This window comes from Podarcis muralis, chromosome 5 (genome assembly GCF_964188315.1).
Source record: "Podarcis muralis chromosome 5, rPodMur119.hap1.1, whole genome shotgun sequence".
Taxonomy (NCBI): domain Eukaryota; kingdom Metazoa; phylum Chordata; class Lepidosauria; order Squamata; family Lacertidae; genus Podarcis; species Podarcis muralis.
In genome coordinates this window covers 98,783,275-98,799,641 of record NC_135659.1, presented here as the reverse complement: position 1 = coordinate 98,799,641, position 16,367 = coordinate 98,783,275, and the positions used below count along the sequence as shown (strand labels likewise).

General features: G+C 46.1%; 2 protein-coding genes across 3 annotated transcripts in view; one reads left to right on the top strand and one right to left on the bottom strand.

The window, feature by feature from the left end:
- Nucleotides 1–1,020: 1,020 nt before the first annotated feature.
- PDRG1 (p53 and DNA damage regulated 1) lies at nt 1,021–12,362 on the top strand. Its single transcript, XM_028735590.2, has 5 exons — nt 1,021–1,167; nt 3,263–3,338; nt 7,216–7,290; nt 9,118–9,198; nt 11,909–12,362. Exons 1-5 carry the CDS (start codon nt 1,081–1,083, stop codon nt 11,989–11,991), a joined length of 402 nt encoding a protein of 133 aa, XP_028591423.2. The 5' UTR covers nt 1,021–1,080; the 3' UTR covers nt 11,992–12,362.
- Nucleotides 12,363–15,000: 2,638 nt separating this feature from the next.
- Nucleotides 15,001–16,367, bottom strand: part of TTLL9 (tubulin tyrosine ligase like 9) — a 50,891-nt gene continuing 49,524 nt past the window's right edge. For both annotated transcript variants that reach the window (XM_028735587.2, XM_028735588.2), the window contains exon 14: nt 15,001–15,569. In XM_028735587.2, the coding sequence (XP_028591420.2) occupies nt 15,499–15,569 (71 nt within the window). In that variant the 3' untranslated portion in view covers nt 15,001–15,498. The remainder of the gene's footprint in view (nt 15,570–16,367) is intronic.

Here is a 16,367-nt window from a genome sequence, read left to right as displayed (position 1 = left end):
TAAAGTAGTTTTTGTTGGGTTTTACATTTTTATCACAATCACATCATAACAAATACTACCAATTTGAATTCCCCAACCCCCCTGACTCCCCTTTCTAGGTTTCTTTTACGTCTAAACTTCCCCTGCTTGCAATACTTCAAAACTGTAAAACCCTTTTTTCCATGGTGTTGAGGACAATAAGCATTTAAAATAAAAATAAGAGTTCTTTTAGCTGTGGAATTTGTGCATTACAGTATTTGTATTATTAGGCTGTCTGTCAGTTTGTTTTTACAGTATTCTGCTTTTATTCTGTTTTTTTATCACCGATGTTCTGTAATGTAAAATTATATTTTAAAAAGTAAAAAAATTGCCCTGTAGCACCTTAGAGACCAACTAAGTTTGTTCTTGGTATGAGCTTTTGCGTGCATTGAAAAGCTCATACCAAGAACAAACTTAGTTGGTCTCTAAGGTGCAACTGGACGTTTAAAAATATTTTTTAATATATTTCTACTGCGTCAGACCAACACGGCCACCTACCTGGTTCTCTAATGTTTTTTTTTTTTAATGTTGTACACCACCCTGGGATCTTCTGATAAAGGGCGGTATATAAATTGAATTAATAATAAATAAATGATGATGATGATGATTGTTAATGATGATGTCAGGCAAGTTCTGCTTGCATTTTCAAGGCGAATGCAGAGTTGCAATTCTTGTGCTGTTTTCATTACTGCTTTTTACTTGCTGCTTTGAAAAGAAAAGAAAATACATATAATATATATATATAAATAATATAATGTAAACAAAGCGGCATTTCCCACGGAAGAGCAGCAAAGCCCTGAAGTTTTAACGGAGCCACTTTCGCTCTCAGGAGGGCCACCCGGTAGCGGGACGGTGCGGGGAAGCCGGCTACCGCCTCGCCCAGGGCCGGGGCCCCAAGGGCGGACCGGGGGGACTAGGAAAGGCGGCGGGCCGGGCCTAGCCGGGTTGCCATGGTGACCGCCCTCCTGGAGGCAGGCGAGGCGCCTGCGCGGAACGGCCTCCGACTAGGCCTCTCCTCCTCCTCCTCCTCCGCGCCGCGGCTCCCCTTCCCTCCGCGCCGCCATGGGCGAGCTGGAGCCGGACGTGGCGCTGCGGGTGCTGGCGGAGGTGGAGGAGCTGGCCGAGGAGGTGATGGGCGGGAGGCAGCAGGTAGGCCTCGGGGCGGGAGGAGGGAGGAGGAGGGAGCGGACGCCCCCTGCCCGCCCCAGACACCCCCCCCCATCTCAACCGCCCCCCTGAGAAGTATAGGGTTAAGCTCCCCTTCATGGCAATGTTAGTCTTCCTCAGCTTCCAGGTGGGCGGAGGATGCCTTAGCTGATTGTTTTATATGTATATATAAAATAATATATATATATATACACACACACAAACACACACAGCCCATGGGGGGTGTAATATATATATGTGTGTGTGTATATATATATATATATATATGTGTGTGTGTGTGTGTTTGTGTGTGTATGTGTATGTTGTTGTTTAGTTAGAGTGTGTGTGTAATATACACACACACACACACACACACACATACATTGTTTACTGCTTAAACAATATATATATATATATATGTGTGTGTGTGTGTGTGTGTGTGTGTGTGTGTGTATGTATGTTGTTGTTGTTTAGTTAGTCTGTGTAATACATATATATATATATATATATATATATATACACACACACATATTGTTTAAGCAGTAAACAATATAATACTAATAATACTAATACTAATAATAATAATAATAATAATAATTTTTATTTATACCCCACCCTCCCCAGCCAAGGCCGGGCTCAGAGCGGCTTACAAGCAATAATAAAAACAAGTTGAATGATTACAACTTAAAAACAAAATTAAAATACAACATTAAAACATGGAAACATTAAAATATTAAAATGTAGCCTCATCGCAGGAGGAGAAGGAAAGGAAAAAAGAAAGAGAGGGAGGGAGGGAGGGAGGGGTGTGTGTGTGTGTGTGTGTGTGTGTGTGTGTGTGTATAACACACACCATGGGTTTTGTGTGCATTCCCTTGTTGCAAACCTGTTCCCCCTCCTCCGCCCCAGATGCCTTCAGGGGTGGCTGGAGTTACAGTTCCACAACATTTGGACGACCAACTACTGTTATCATTTATTACATTTCTATTTCGGCCGAGGACCACAGTTACCCACCCACCCACCCACCCACCCACCCACGCATCATCATTATTATTATCAGTGCTGTTTTTCCTAGAAAAAGAGGTGCCAGAACTGACCATGAATGCCTCCCTTGTTCTCTTATTTAGGCAAGGCTGCCCAGGTGTTTAGAAAGTTGGTGCGTGTTGTTGTTTTTTAGTCTTATTGTTTTAACTTTTTGAAAACTTCAGATTACTGTTGTTAATTTCTCCCAGTGATAATTTTATTGCTTTACCTTTTTTTGTAAATTTCTTTGAGGGTGTGTCTTTTTTACGGTCATAATTTTTGCTGATTGCATTGATTTCTTACCTGCCCTTTTCTGTAAGGCCTTAGGAACAGTTAAAAGGTAAAGGTTAAGGACCCCTGATAGTTAAGTCCAGTTGCGAATGACTCTGGGGTTGCGGCGCTCATCTCGCTTTACTGGCCGATGGAGCTGGCGTTTGTCCGCAGACAGTTTTTCCGGGTCATGTGGCCAGCATGACTAAGCTGCTTCTGGTGAAACCAGAGCAGTGCACAGAAACGCCGTTTACCTTCCCACCAGAGGGGTACCTATTTATCTACAGTCATACCTCATGTTACGTCCGCTTCCTGTTACGTTCTTTCAGGTTATGTCCTGTGGCGACCTGGAAGTACTGGAAAGGGTTACTTCCGGGTTTCGCCGCTCGCACATGTGCAGACGCGCAAAATGACGTCACGCACATGCGCAGAAGCAGCGAATTGCAACCCGCGCATGCGCAGATGTGCCGCTGTGGGTTGCATTCTTTTCATGTTGTGAACGGACCTCTGGAATGGATTCCATTCGCAACCATAGGTACCACTGTACTTGCACTTTGACGTGCTTTCGAACTGCTAGGTGAGCAAGAGCTGGAACTGAGCAATGGGAGCTCATTCGAACTGCCAACCTTCTGATCAGCAAGCCCTAGGCTCTGTGGTTTAGACCACAGCGCCACCCGCGTCCCATTTAGGAACAGTTGGAACAACATAAAAATACAATACGGGGATCAGGGGAGTGCTTGTGAACTGGCCTTCACTGTAATCTTGTTGTGACACACCCTGAAGGTTTTTTTCCCCATTTCTCCCTTAGATTGTGGATCTGGGTATGAAACAAAATCAGAACCGGGAGGCCTTGAGGGCCCTGAGCAAGGACATGGAGACTTCAGGTGAGAGGTCTTTTCGAACATCACACATTGCAGTCCATTGTAATTGGCGACAGTTCTCCAGTGCCTTAGGCAGTCTGCCTTTCCCATCCTGCCACCTGAGATGCTTATAAAAGGAGATGCCATGGTCTGAACCTTGCAGTTCCTTTGTGCGCATATCATGTGTGCTGTTGTTGAGCTGATAGTCTCCTGTCCCTTTTCAGTCTGTCTACAGAAACCCATTGCTTCCCAGAAGCATATGGCACATGGCAGTTTGAGAGCTCTGAGGTCTGTCCAGGTCTTCCTGTGTACAGTGGTACCTCGGGTTAAGAGCTTAATTAGTTCTGGAGGTCTGTTCTTGACCTGAAACGGTTCTTAACCTGAAGAGCACTTTAGCTAATGGGGCCTCCTGCTGCCGCTGTGCCGTCGTCGTGCGATTTCTGTTCTCATCCTGAAGCAGAGTTCTTAACCCGAGGTAATATTTCTGTGTTAGCGGAGTCTGTAACCTGAAGCGTATGTAACCTGAAGCGTATGTAACCCGAGGTACCACTGTACCAGGGTTCCAATAATACCAATGTACCAAAGTATAGGGCAGGTATACCTTGTGCTGTGCTGCTTGCTTTGTAAGTTTTTTTGTTAAAGCAGAACATAAAGCAGAACATAAATGTAACTTTCTCCAAGGACCCCAGATTTAGCATGTTTTCCTTGCGACTATCCTGTAAATTACACAAGGCTGACAGCTAAGGAGTTCCCAAGACCTCTTGCTTGGAGAAGTGATTTGAACTTGGTACTCTGGCCAGACAGGCCTCTTTACTTGTGAATGAAGTTCACATTTGTTCCTGCAATTTCGATGTCCTATATGCCTCTATGCTGAATCTAGATTGTCTTGAGACGCCTGTAGATAGATAGATAGATAATTTATTACAGTCGGAGACTAGCTTATAAAACACACTTGGGGGTACAATCCCAGAAGGAAAACAAACATTTAAAATAATGTACAACAATAAATTTAAAATTTATAAATGCAATAAGCGTATAGACACTTAAAACTTTAAGATGAGCTGCCGCAGAGAGATGACTCAGAGTCACCCATGGAACCAAGTTTGGGGATTTTCTTAACAAACTAGTTTGGGTCGGGGCATGGTCTGCGCCTGCAGATCTGTACACAGAATCTGGCGACCATCTGGGTCGTCTTATGATCTTTGCCTAACAAGAAAAGGTCAATTTTTTTGCTTTTCCGGGAGGTCAGCGAGCCTCACCAGCAGGGGAATGGTCTCACTATGTGCCTCTTCATAAAAGGGACATCAAAAGAACAAGTGCTCTGGGCTTCCTACCTCCCCCAATGAACAGGCGCAAAGTCTCTGAGCATATGGGACTTCTTTAAAGGATCCTTCCAGGACCGGCGAGGGCAGAGCCAAGCTTTTGAGACTCCTGTATTTTCTCTGACCTCCGCCTATTTTATTATTTACTGCTGGAACTATAACTGTAGATGCCACTGTAGGCATCCCAGAGCTAAACCTAATAGAAACTGCCCCTTGCTAAGCCAGCATTATTTTGAAGGATGCGATAGAAAGAATTCAGATAACAGCAAGGGCAATTTTGTTATGTGGAATAACTCTTTCATTTCTTCTTGAGCATTTTGACTAGAGCAAGCTTATCAAATGCAGCTGTCTCCTTCATGCACTGTAAGAGAGCCTAAGATGGTCACCCCAGCATGAAGTGAGAAACAAGCTCATAATTGTAGAAATGAATAATTGGCTGCAGATGCCGCTGTAGAAGTTGAATGCACCGTGATTACAACAAGTTCCTGTAAGTAGCCCTATACAGCTCAGGACCAAGTTACTTGTTGACAGACAGCCTTACCTCTTCTGGAAATGTTACAACCGCTTTTTGATTTTGCCTTGGACTTCCTATATTTGTTAGGTTTTGTTTAAATTGCTTGCATTTGTATTGTTTTGGGATGTGGTACACTCAGGTGGAGAGGAAATCATCTGAACACCTAGAAATGTGATGCTTGGAAATTTGAAATATGTCTTCAGCTCTGTGTTGGGCTGTCTCTTAATAATTAGATCCTTTCCCTCCACACCTGTATAAATAAATCACTTTATAAGGTCAGAAGAATGGCAGTTTCTCTTCTTTTCTTGGTATCCGCTCAATAGAGCAGACAGCAGAAGTTTCATAATCCTGCTTAGTAGCAGGACAGGGAATCAGCCTGATCCCAGTCACGTCTTTTGCGTCATGAATTTTTGCAGTGCTGCTGGTAACTATAAATGCAGATGCCACTACGGGAAATAATGCAGTAACCGTAGTGTTTAGTGATAACTTATAATAGTTACTGTTACATTTCACAAATTGTGCTGGCTCCCCGCTCCCTTGCTGCCAGCCTTGAGCCTGCCCGTCCTATCCAAATGTTTTCTGGTGACACGTTAAGTTGGGTGACTAATGTCTGCCGCAAGTGGCAGCCGCGTCTCCTCTTCTCCCCAGGGAAAGATTGTGCTCAGCAAATTGCCTGGCTTCCCTCACACGCAGCAAGCCTTTTGCATTAATGAGGGCAAGGCGGAATAAACGCGCTGGGCCTGCGATGGTGCTTTGCTTCATGCGCGTCTTAGGCCAGGCCTTTGTGCTGTGTCTTTGTCCAACGACAGTGTCTGCTTTACCCCTCTTGTGGAATATTTCTCATTCTCAGGCAGCTTTTCCATTGACTTACTCCCATCCCAGCCCCACCAATGGGTTTGCATTCAAGTGTAGTGCTAAAGAGACCATTCTGTCAGCCCAGGAATTTCTGTTTGCCCAGTGGAACCATTTCCCCTCAGCACCACCACCACCCCATGTGCTGTTCTGGGGGTTCTCCCAGCCCTCTTGAGCAGAGTTGAGGAGGGCACAGAGGGAGGAAAGGGTGGGAGAAAGTCCTGTTGTGCTAGTGAGAATTCCCACGCTCATGTCCACTAGCACAACAAGTTAGTTGAATACGGCTTCCAGTTTGGTAAGGGGTAGGGCAGATCTGGGTATACAGTCATACCTCGGGTTAAATGTGCTTCAGGTTGAGCATTTTCAGGTTACGCTCTGCGGCAACTCGGCAAATCGCGACCAGCAGGTGCGGGTTGCGTTCGCTTCAGGATGCAAACGGGGCTCCAGAAGGGATCCCGTTTGCATTCCTCGGGTTACAGATGCTTCAGGTTACAGACGCTTCAGGTTACAGACTCCACTAACCCAGAAATAGTACCTCGGGTTAAAAACTTTGCTTCAGGATTAGAACAGAAATTGTGCTCTGGCGGTGCAGTGGCAGCGGGAGGCCCTATTAGCTAAAGTGGTACTTCAGGTTAAGAACCATTTCAGGTTAAGAACAGACCTCCAGAACGAATTAAGTTCTTAACCCGAGGTACCACTGTATTTATTTTGTTAGGTGGTTGTTCTAATGAGACTTAGAAAGAGACTTAGAAGGTGTTCATGAGCTTTAGGTCAGGCATGACCAAACTTGGCCCTCAAGCTGTTTGGGGACTGCAATTCCCATCATCCCTGACCACAGGTCCTGTTAGCTAGGGATGATGGAAGTTGTAGTCCCAAAACAGCTGGAGGGCCAATTTGGCTATGCCTGCTTTAGGTAATCACGTAGGACCCGAACCAATGGATTCAGATGACAAGCAGGGAGATTCCAGCTAAACATTAGGAAGAACTTTCTGACGGAAAGAGTTGTTTGGCAGTGGAAGGGACTCGCTCAGGAGGTTGTGGACTCTCCTTCGTTTCCTTGGAGGTTTTTAAGCAGAGATTGGATGATCATCTGCCATGGGTGTTTCAGTTGAGATTCTTGCATTGCATTGGGTGAGACTTGATGACTCTCGGGGTCCCTTCCCACTCCACAATTCTATGATTCTTTAATGCAGATTCGTTTTCTTGTTTTCAGATAAAGTCATGGTTTGCTTTGGGAACATGTTTATGCAGTTTGGGAAAGCAAAAACCAAGGACATGTTGCAGAGAGGTAAGAGCCCCGTTATGTTTTCTGTCCTCTGCTTGGAAAAATCTGTGGTTTCGAGAGCCAAGTCAATTTGCAGTTCATCATCTTGGTTCTCTTTTTCATAGTTTGTACCATCTTGGCAGCTTTGTGCTGATGTGGTAGATGCCGTCTGAGTGCATGCTAGCTTCTAAGGTTTTGTCACATGCTGTTAAACTTTTGCCCGCACCCTGCAGTTATGAGGCCTGTCAACCAGCTTGATATTATTTAAAATGAAAGGTGAGATTCTCAAGGTGCCGGTTGGGGGATAATTGTCCCCAGAGGCAGAGGTGGGAAGAAGCTGAGTAACTGGCCACAAGGGGAAAGAGGACATTGTCAAAAGCCTTACTGAAATCAAGATACACTATGTCCACAGCATTCCCCTGATCCCCCAAGCTTGTAACTCTACGAGAAATGAGATTAACATGCCATGACTTGTTTTTGAGAAACCCATGCTGCGTCTTAGTAATCACAGCATCCTTTTCTAACTGCTAACCGTTTAATTATCTGCTATGGGACCTTTCCTAGTATCGAGGTCAAGCTGACCAGTTGGTAGTTACCTGAGTCTTCTCTCCCCCCCCCCTTTGAAGATGGGGACAACGTCGTATTAACTGTGTGTGTTTCTAGAGAATCTAAATAATTTAAATAACAACAACTTTTGAGGCCTAAAGTGACTGAAGCAAATCAGCCAAATTGTACATTACACAGAGCCCCTGAACTGTTACCCAGCCAGCCTTGAGGGGAAATCCCATCCTCCTTTCAAATGCAACTGTATTATTTATTTGCATTTATTTATAAAAATATTTTTATACCGTTGTATCATAGAAATATATCTGCAGTTTACAACAGTGTATTAGTTTAGTATTCGTGTAATTAGTAGTAGTGAAGGTAAAGGTACCCCTGCCCGTACGGGCCAGTCTTGACAGACTCTAGGGTTGTGCACTCATCTCACTCTAGAGGCCGGCAGCCAGCGCTGTCCGCAGACACTTCCGGGTCACCGGCGAACCGGCACCAGAGCAGCACACGGAAACGCCGTTTACCTTCCCGCTATAAAGCAGTACCTATTTATCTACTTGCACTTAAGGGTGCTTTCGAACTGCTAGGTGGGCAGGAGCTGGGACCGAACGACGGGAGCTCACCCCGCCACGGGGATTCGAACCGCCGACCATGCAATCGGCAAGTCCTAGGCGCTGAGGTTTTACCCACAGCGCCACCCGCGTCCCCAATTAGTAGTAGTAGTGTACAGCAAAATCCATGTGTTGGAATTTTCTTGAAATTGTTGGTGTGCAAGAGCTGTCCCCAAATTGTTGTGTTTAGTTGCAGTAAATAAAAATCTTTGGCTTGTAGTCGCCAGTGAGATGTAATTCATACTGGTTTAAACTGAAGCTTAAATGGGAACTGCCAACCTAGCAGTTCGAAAGCACGTCAAAGTGCAAGTAGATAAATAGGTACTGCTCCGGCGGGAAGGTAAACGGCGTTTCCATGCGCTACTCTGGTTTGCCAGAAACGGCTTAGTCATGCTGGCCACATGACCCGGAAGCTGTACGCCAGCTCCCTCGGCCAATAAAGCAAGATGAGCGCCACAACCCCAGAGTCGGCCACGACTGGACCTAATGGTCAGGGGTCCCTTTACCTTTAACGAGTTGAAAGTTGGGGCAGCATCTTAATACAACACAACGGCAAGCTTTCCAGTGCGGAGAAAGAGTCCTTCTACCACAATGCTTGCAACCGAGAGACAAAGCAGGGTATAATAAGAGTTAATTCAGGTAGTGAGTCTTAAATCTTCCAGATGACATGTCACTGTTTTTTCTCTAGATCAAGAACTCCTAGATGAAGAAATAGCCAAGTTGCGGAAGGAGCTGAAAGTGAAGGTCAACCGTCTCTTGGAAGCTCAAGGTATTTGCCAGACAGGCTGGAATAAGGTGGCTGCGTTTGATGGGGAACAATGGGTTGGCTGGCTCTTGATCAAGTGCTCAGGGCTTAGAAGTTGCCTTCTTGCCTCCATTCTTCATGCCATCTCGATCAGTGATAGTGGTTTGGGATAACCATAGTGGTTTGGGGTGAGCAGGATTATTCTTTTAAGAGCAAGTGTACGCTTATAAATATCTGAGAATAGGCTGGTTCAAGTCTACTTATTGGGGTGTTCTCTATAAGCTAAGCAAGGGGCGGAGGAGGGTAATTTTATTGGTTTAGTATAGTTTAGTTTAGATCTTGCCCTTCCTCTCAAAGGACCTCAGGGCAGCAAACACATCAATAATCAAACAAAAGAAATACAACAACCACGCAACACTCTAAAAACAGCGATCTCAGGGACAATGTCTTTCAACCATCAAATGTCTGGGTGAACAGGAACCTTTTGAGATTTCCCCCAAAGTCAGTAATGAGGGAGACAAGTGCACCTCATCCGGGAGGTCATTCTACAAATGGGGAACTACCAGTGAAAAGGCCCTGTCACTGGTCAGTATCAACCAGGCAGCCATGAGACCTGGCAGAGACCCAGAAGAACTTGGAGCTTCCCTACTGCTGGGGAGTGCTCTGGAACAGCCTACTTTGTGGTCAAAGTGTTTCCTCCATGGAATGAGAAAATTGTAAGAAAAGGTTTCTGCGGAACAACAGCAACAACAAAATTTGTTGTACCATGTCTATCTGACTGGGTTGCCCCAGCCACTCTGGGCGGCTTCCAACAAAGTGTAAAGGAAAGCTATAAATGAGCTAAAAGTTTATAGCAGTTACAGTGGTGCCCCGCAAGACGAATGCCTCGCAAGACGGAAAACCCGCTAGACGAAAGGGTTTTCCGTTTGCGATGTGCTTCGCAAGACGAATTTCCCTATGGGCTTGCTTCGCAAGACGGAGACGTCTTGCGAGTCTCGCCATTTCCCCCCGCTTCCCCCCCTTTTTCTAAGCCGCTAAGCCGCTAATAGCCTTTTAGCAGCTAAGCTGCTAAGCCTGTAATAGCCGCTAAGCCGCTAATAGCGCTAAGCCGCTTAGCCGCTAATGGGGTTGCTTCGCAAGACGGAAAAACCGCTAGACGAAGAGAATCGCGGAACAGATTTTTTTCGTCTTGCGAGGCACCACTGTACAGGATTCTAGATCAGAATCCTAGCATGAGGTAGGGAGGTTTTCACCTTGGCCACCCCTGCAGCAGTCTTGACCTGAGATCAGGCCCCACACACCTACTATTTGCACTGGAGTAAACGCTCCCATTTCTGCCCATCAAAGCTTTTCTTTCAACGCAAATAGCAGGATTTCTTTTGGGGAGGGGAGATCCGATTTGGGATCGCAGCGTGGAGCAAAAGGTTTTGAACTTCCGTTTTGGGGAGGGGCGTGGGGTTCCCCCACCTGCCCTGTACCTTTTGAAATTCATCCACACAATGGTTAGCTGTGTGAAGGATGCCTCGTGTGTGAAGGTGTCCAAGCGAGGATGCATCATTAAGCAAAGCTTTAGCCGCATTGCCACAGTGGAATGTTTTTTTCTTCTTCATCCCTTATTGACAGTTCATAAAGCTGCAGGGCCTGAAGGTCGCCGAGTCCCTCGTGCTATTCCAGAGCAGGCTCCTTCTTTCCTTCCCCCGTCCCCCACCAATGGGGCTGTAGTCTTCTGAGCATCCTTTGGCAGAAACTGAATCAATTCAAACTGTATTTGCTCACCTCTGTCCCAGCTCTAAGCTTCATGGGCCAAATGTTTGTCCTTTACCGCTGAGCACTTCACAGCCAGTGATGGCACATCTGGTCCCCAGCAATCCAGGCAAGGGAGCCAAAGCCACACTTTGCAAAGGAAGCTGCAGTGGCTGGGCTGGTGCTTCTACTATGGCTCCTCCCAACCTTTTTAACACTCTTCATCTCCTTGCTCTTTCCTATTTTTTTTAAAAAATATATTTTTATTAAGAATTTCAACATAACAATTTATCAAAAATACATCACCCTCATCCCCCCCCCATTTTTCCCCTCCCCAAAAAAGAAAAAAAAACCCTCCCACACCCCAGACTTCCCTCAGCTCCTCTATCTGGTTTTTCAGCACATATTATTCTCTGCATATTATAAAATTGTAAAGATCCTTAATTTATCTGTCCATATGTTACCAATTAAAAAATTGTGTATGTTTATTCAAACCCTGCCAAGGAGTCCAGTTCATTTTGTTGTTTCTTTAAATACTTTGTAAAGTATTTCCCATTCGTCTTTAAAGTCACAGTTGTCCTTGTCACGTAGTTTGTGTGTCAATTTCGCCAATTCCGCATAGTCCATCAATTTCTCTTGCCACAGTTCTTTGGTCGGGATTTCCTCGTTCTTCCACCCTTGTGCTATTAAGACTCTTGCCGCCGTTGTTGCATACATGAAGATGCTTTTCAGTTTCCTTGGCAGGTCCCTAACAAAAATGATTCAGGCTTTTTTTACAAATGTTAATGGGAACATTTTCGTCAACTCGTTATATATCATTTCCCCAAATTTTTAAATTTTACTACAGTCCCACCACATATGGTAAAAAGTCCCTTCTTTTACCTTACATTTCCAACATGTCTTTGAGCCGGTTTTATACATTCTTCCTATCTGCACTGGTGTTATATACCATCTGTACATCATTTTCATGTAATCCTTGCTCTTTCCAAAGGTAAGCCAGAGCTGAAAGGCTACAGCCTGAAGCCTTTGAGCGCTGAAGAGATGCGGTTCATGAGAAACGTGGTGGACGGTTGAAGCGGCTTCCTGGTGTGGATTTAGCAGCCGCCTCCTGCACAGAAAAAACTCGAGAGAACTGCTCGCTTTTCAAAAGACAGCTTCGCGTATGCTTGAAGAAGGGGGTTTCCTGAGCTGTTGAGCATCGGGTCCCTGGCGTCCTTTGTTGGAGAGGTTTGGGCTTGGGTGAAGCAAAATGCTCAAGCTGGTGTCCTTCTGCGGTTTTGACAGCCTGACTGAAGCACAAGCATTGAAGCCCGAAGAGTAAGAGGTTGCAATGTTGTCGTCGTAAGATGGGTTGCTGAGTTCCGACTGCTGGAAAGGAAGCGGCAGGAACAGGACACGGAATGCACACGTCTTTGTACTAATAAATTGTATGCTCAAATCCAAAAGCAGTGTGGCGATGGAAAGTGTTCTTTTGTGCAGCTTGCTCGTGTTAAGATTCTTCGCCCGAGCTCATCAATTCCTATGTGTTGAAACTCTGGGCACAAAGCCCAGAAAGCGACACATGCCCCTTTTGCCCAACAGGCTGTCTTGCTGTGGGAAGGGGCTTGTGAGCCAGGTGTGCGAAAACGCCAAACGGCGCAGCTGGGAATGCTTGCCTCCTCCCTCAGCTCCTGCCAAACACCTGGCGCTTCTGCACAGCTTCTTCCAGCTTAAAATTGGGCGTGCGGTATGGAACTGTAGGCGCTGGTCATTGGTTTAAGTCAAGGTAATCAAGCCTGGGAATCCTGGCTTTGCCAGAGTAACAAAGTTGTGAGCTCTTGTCTCTTTCAACCTGCACCTTGTGTTACCAGTAGGTGGCAAACTTCTCCACTCCCAGCTTTCCAAAAGAAACTTCATCCTGTACGTTAAATGACCGCATTAACCAGTACAGTGGTACCTCGGTTTACTAACTTAATCCGTTCCGGAAGTCCGTTCTTAAACCGAAACCGTTCTTAAACCGAGGCGCCCTTTCCCTAACGAGGCCTCCTGCTGCCGGTGCCCTTCCACAGTTCGGATTCCGTTCTTAGACCGAGGTAAAGTTTGCAAACCAGGACACTACTTCCAGTTTTGCGGAGTTCATAAACCGAATAGTTCGTAAACAGGGCTGTTCTTAAACCAAGGTACCACTGTAGTTTCAATTTTTACACGGGGTGCTGAGGAGTCTAGTGGGGATGTACGTTTAGAGATAAGATTCTGTGAAGTCACTTGTAATCCTCCAGGTACATTTCTGCTTCTTTGACGATGGAATCACCAGAGCTTTATGGAATAGGCGCCATGGCAAGCTCACCCACATGTCCATCAACAGTAGGCAGATCCCTTAAGCTCCAGAGAAGACAAAGAGCTCGGCAGCAACGGAACAGAATGGAAGTTACTGTGGTGATTTGTCTTGGCGCTAGGGAGCAGCTACTGCAGGTGGCATTGCCTAAGCGAGTAGGGAAGCTACTGGTTCTTGCTTTTATTAGGTATTTTGTGTTTTTTTGCTCTTGTATTTTTCTCTTGTGACCCAGCCTGAGATCTACAGATGAAGGGCAGTTACAAATTTAGTAAATACATTTTTTAAAATTCAGAAAGAATGTCAAAGGGTTAAGCGGACGGACCTGTGTAGTTGGACAAAGGTCACTTGTGACCACAAACCCTGGAATGAGCCCTCAGCAGCAGTCATGCTGCCTGGGGCTGATAGGAGTAGCATGTGGAGGCCCACAGACTTCTTATCACTGCTGTTGTTTTCCTGTGTCTTGAAACTTTCAAAATGTCCATTGAGCCCAAACCTGTAGGCGAGCTGGACTCTTGGAGCATTCACAAGACCAGCCATCAAGTGGCAGCCCGTGATGCGGTGAAAGCTGATCGGTGCTGCCAGGGGACGGTAGCAATGCGCGCCCATCCTCAGAAATAGTGTCGAGATAGCTTATCTCACTGGCGGGGGTACAAACACTGCAAACCCAGAAGTGTGTGTTCCGGTTTGTGAACTTTTTTCGAAAGCCAAACATGCTGTTTTGAGTGTTATGCTTCCGATTTGAGTGCCACACTTCCATTTTGCGTGTCACACTTCCGTTTTGAGTGTTATGCTGAGGTCTGTGTGTTTTTGCTATTTATTTTGCTTTTTTCAGCTACTGATTGACTCAGCTACTGATCCAGTTCAGCTACTGATTGATTGTGTGACTGCAGTACATGGTTTATTGCTTTCATTTTATGGATCAATGGTCTCGTTAGATAGTAAAATTCATGTTAAACTGCTGTTTTAGGGGTGGTTTCTAAAATTCTGGAACGGAGAGATCCATTTTGCATTACTTTCTATGGGAAAGTGCACCTTGGTTTTGGAACGCTTTGGTTTTAGAACAGACTTCCGGAACGGATTAAGTTTGAGAACCAAGGTACCACTGCATGTATGTCCACCCTTTAAACTGGAACCGGAGCAAACCCATCCACCGAAGCCTTGTGCTTTGGTTATGAGATAGGTAAAGGGACTCCTGACCATTAGGTCCAGTCGTGACCGACTCTGGGGTTACAGCGCTTATCTCGCTTTATTGGCCAAGGGAGCCGGCGTACAGCTTTTGGGTCATGTGGCCAGAATGACTAAGCTGCTTCTGGCGAACCAGAGCAGCGCATGGAAACGCCGTTTACCTTCCCGCCGGAGCGGTACTTATTTATCTACTTGCACTTTGACGTGCTTTCGAACTGCTAGGCTGGCAGGAACAGGGACCGAGCAATGGGAGCTCACCCCATCGCGGGGTTTCGAACCGGCGACCTTCTGATCAGCAAGTCCTAGGCTCTGTAGTTTAACCCACAGCGCCACCCGCATCCATTTGCTTATGAGATAGTTATCTCCAAATAGTTAGATCCTATAACATGGCAGGCTTGTTCTAGACCTGTAAGCTTAGATTCTTTAGGTTCAACTTCATTCCTTATAGCAGTGAGTGTGCAAAAGGGAAGGAACAGATGCACTTCCAGGGAAACAGTTATTGAGGACCAGCAGGTGGTTCTGGTGTGCTCTGCCTCGCTGCCACCCCATAACATTATTCTCTAGTCAAGAACCAAAGGGACATGTTTCTGGGTCCTTAGCAGTACTAAGCCATTAATTTTTATTCATGCTTGCTGCAATGCATTTTAGTCAAGGCAGTGGGTCTTTGGGTGGGACGCATCACTCTTTTCAGCCTTGCATGTGGATGGTGCCAGTTGATTTGCTGCAATCAGTTGGCAGAGCAACAATTGTGTTCCTCCCCTGCCTCTCGCCCCCACAGATGCTGTCCATGTTAAGCACTGCTTGAACCTGGCCAGGTGAGTAGCGCACCATCTGCCTGCTCAAAAACACTGTGCAATAGATCCGACTTTGCAACACGCCCAGGTTAAAAGCTGTTCTGTGTCCAGTGCTTGGTCAGTCTGCTGGGAAAAGGAATCTTCTCAACAGCGCACCTGAAGCTCCCCAAAGTGGAGGAAATCCCCACAGACACATAATTGAGGCAGCAAAGCCGGCAAGGACCTCACTTCAGCTCCAGAGCCCGGAAACACACACACACACACCCGACCATTTCTCCGCTGCAATGTTTAAACTTTCTGCTGCGTCTGAAAAGACTTGAAAAGCTGCCTCAGCTGTTTCTTCCTGTCATTGTTGTAGCCTGAAATGAAAGCGATAACAAGGTGTTACATGTGACTTGTCCCCTCCACGGAGCGAGGAGATAATCTGCCTCTCTGGCTGAGCTGTGGTTCAGTCAGTTTGAAAATGTGCCCCCAGGAAACGCTGCAGGAGCTTCTCGCCCCCACCTTAGTACTACCTGACAGCCTGTGATAGGCGCTGAGACTGATGGAGTTGGAGGTGGGAAGAGAGAGCCGAGTCTCCTCAACTCAATATCAAGCAAAGAACGGACCACAACACCGTGATAATCTGTACTGTGCGCCTTTTGGGAAGCTATTCAAGTGAAATGGGTGGTGAAGTTGAGGGGCTTGCGGTGGCTTAAAGCAGCAATGCATAAGGGATTTTTGAAAAAGAAGTATGATAATATCAGTATCATCTCCAAGAATATTGAATGAATCGCCAGCAGCAACTTAAAAGAGCTAGGCCGGTTCAGAAACAACTACTCTGAATTAACCTGTCAAGATCTATTCCCATAATTCCTGCTCTGGACTTGAACCAATGGATTCAAGTTAGGGGTCGTACCTCGAGTTGAATGTGCTTCAGGTTGAGAGCTTTCGGGTTGCGCTCCGTGGCAACCCGGAAGTAACGGAGCACGTTACTTCCGGGTTTCGCTGCTTGCGCATGCGCAGATGCTCAAAATGATGTCACGCGCATGCACGGAAGCGGCAAAACGCGACCCGTGGCTTTTCAACATCTACATGCAGCCGCTGGGAGAGATCAACGGGGTTTGGGCTGGGTGTTCACCAATATGCGGATGATACCCAGCTCTACCTCTCTTTCA

Bases quoted from the DNA above. Each gene is read 5' to 3' on its own strand.
- PDRG1 (XM_028735590.2), top strand. From the start codon at position 1,081: ATGGGCGAGCTGGAGCCGGACGTGGCGCTGCGGGTGCTGGCGGAGGTG. The intron at 1,168-3,262 runs GTAGGCCTCGGG...TTTCTCCCTTAG, and splicing joins TGATGGGCGGGAGGCAGCAG to ATTGTGGATCTGGGTATGAA. The intron at 3,339-7,215 runs GTGAGAGGTCTT...TCTTGTTTTCAG, and splicing joins CAAGGACATGGAGACTTCAG to ATAAAGTCATGGTTTGCTTT.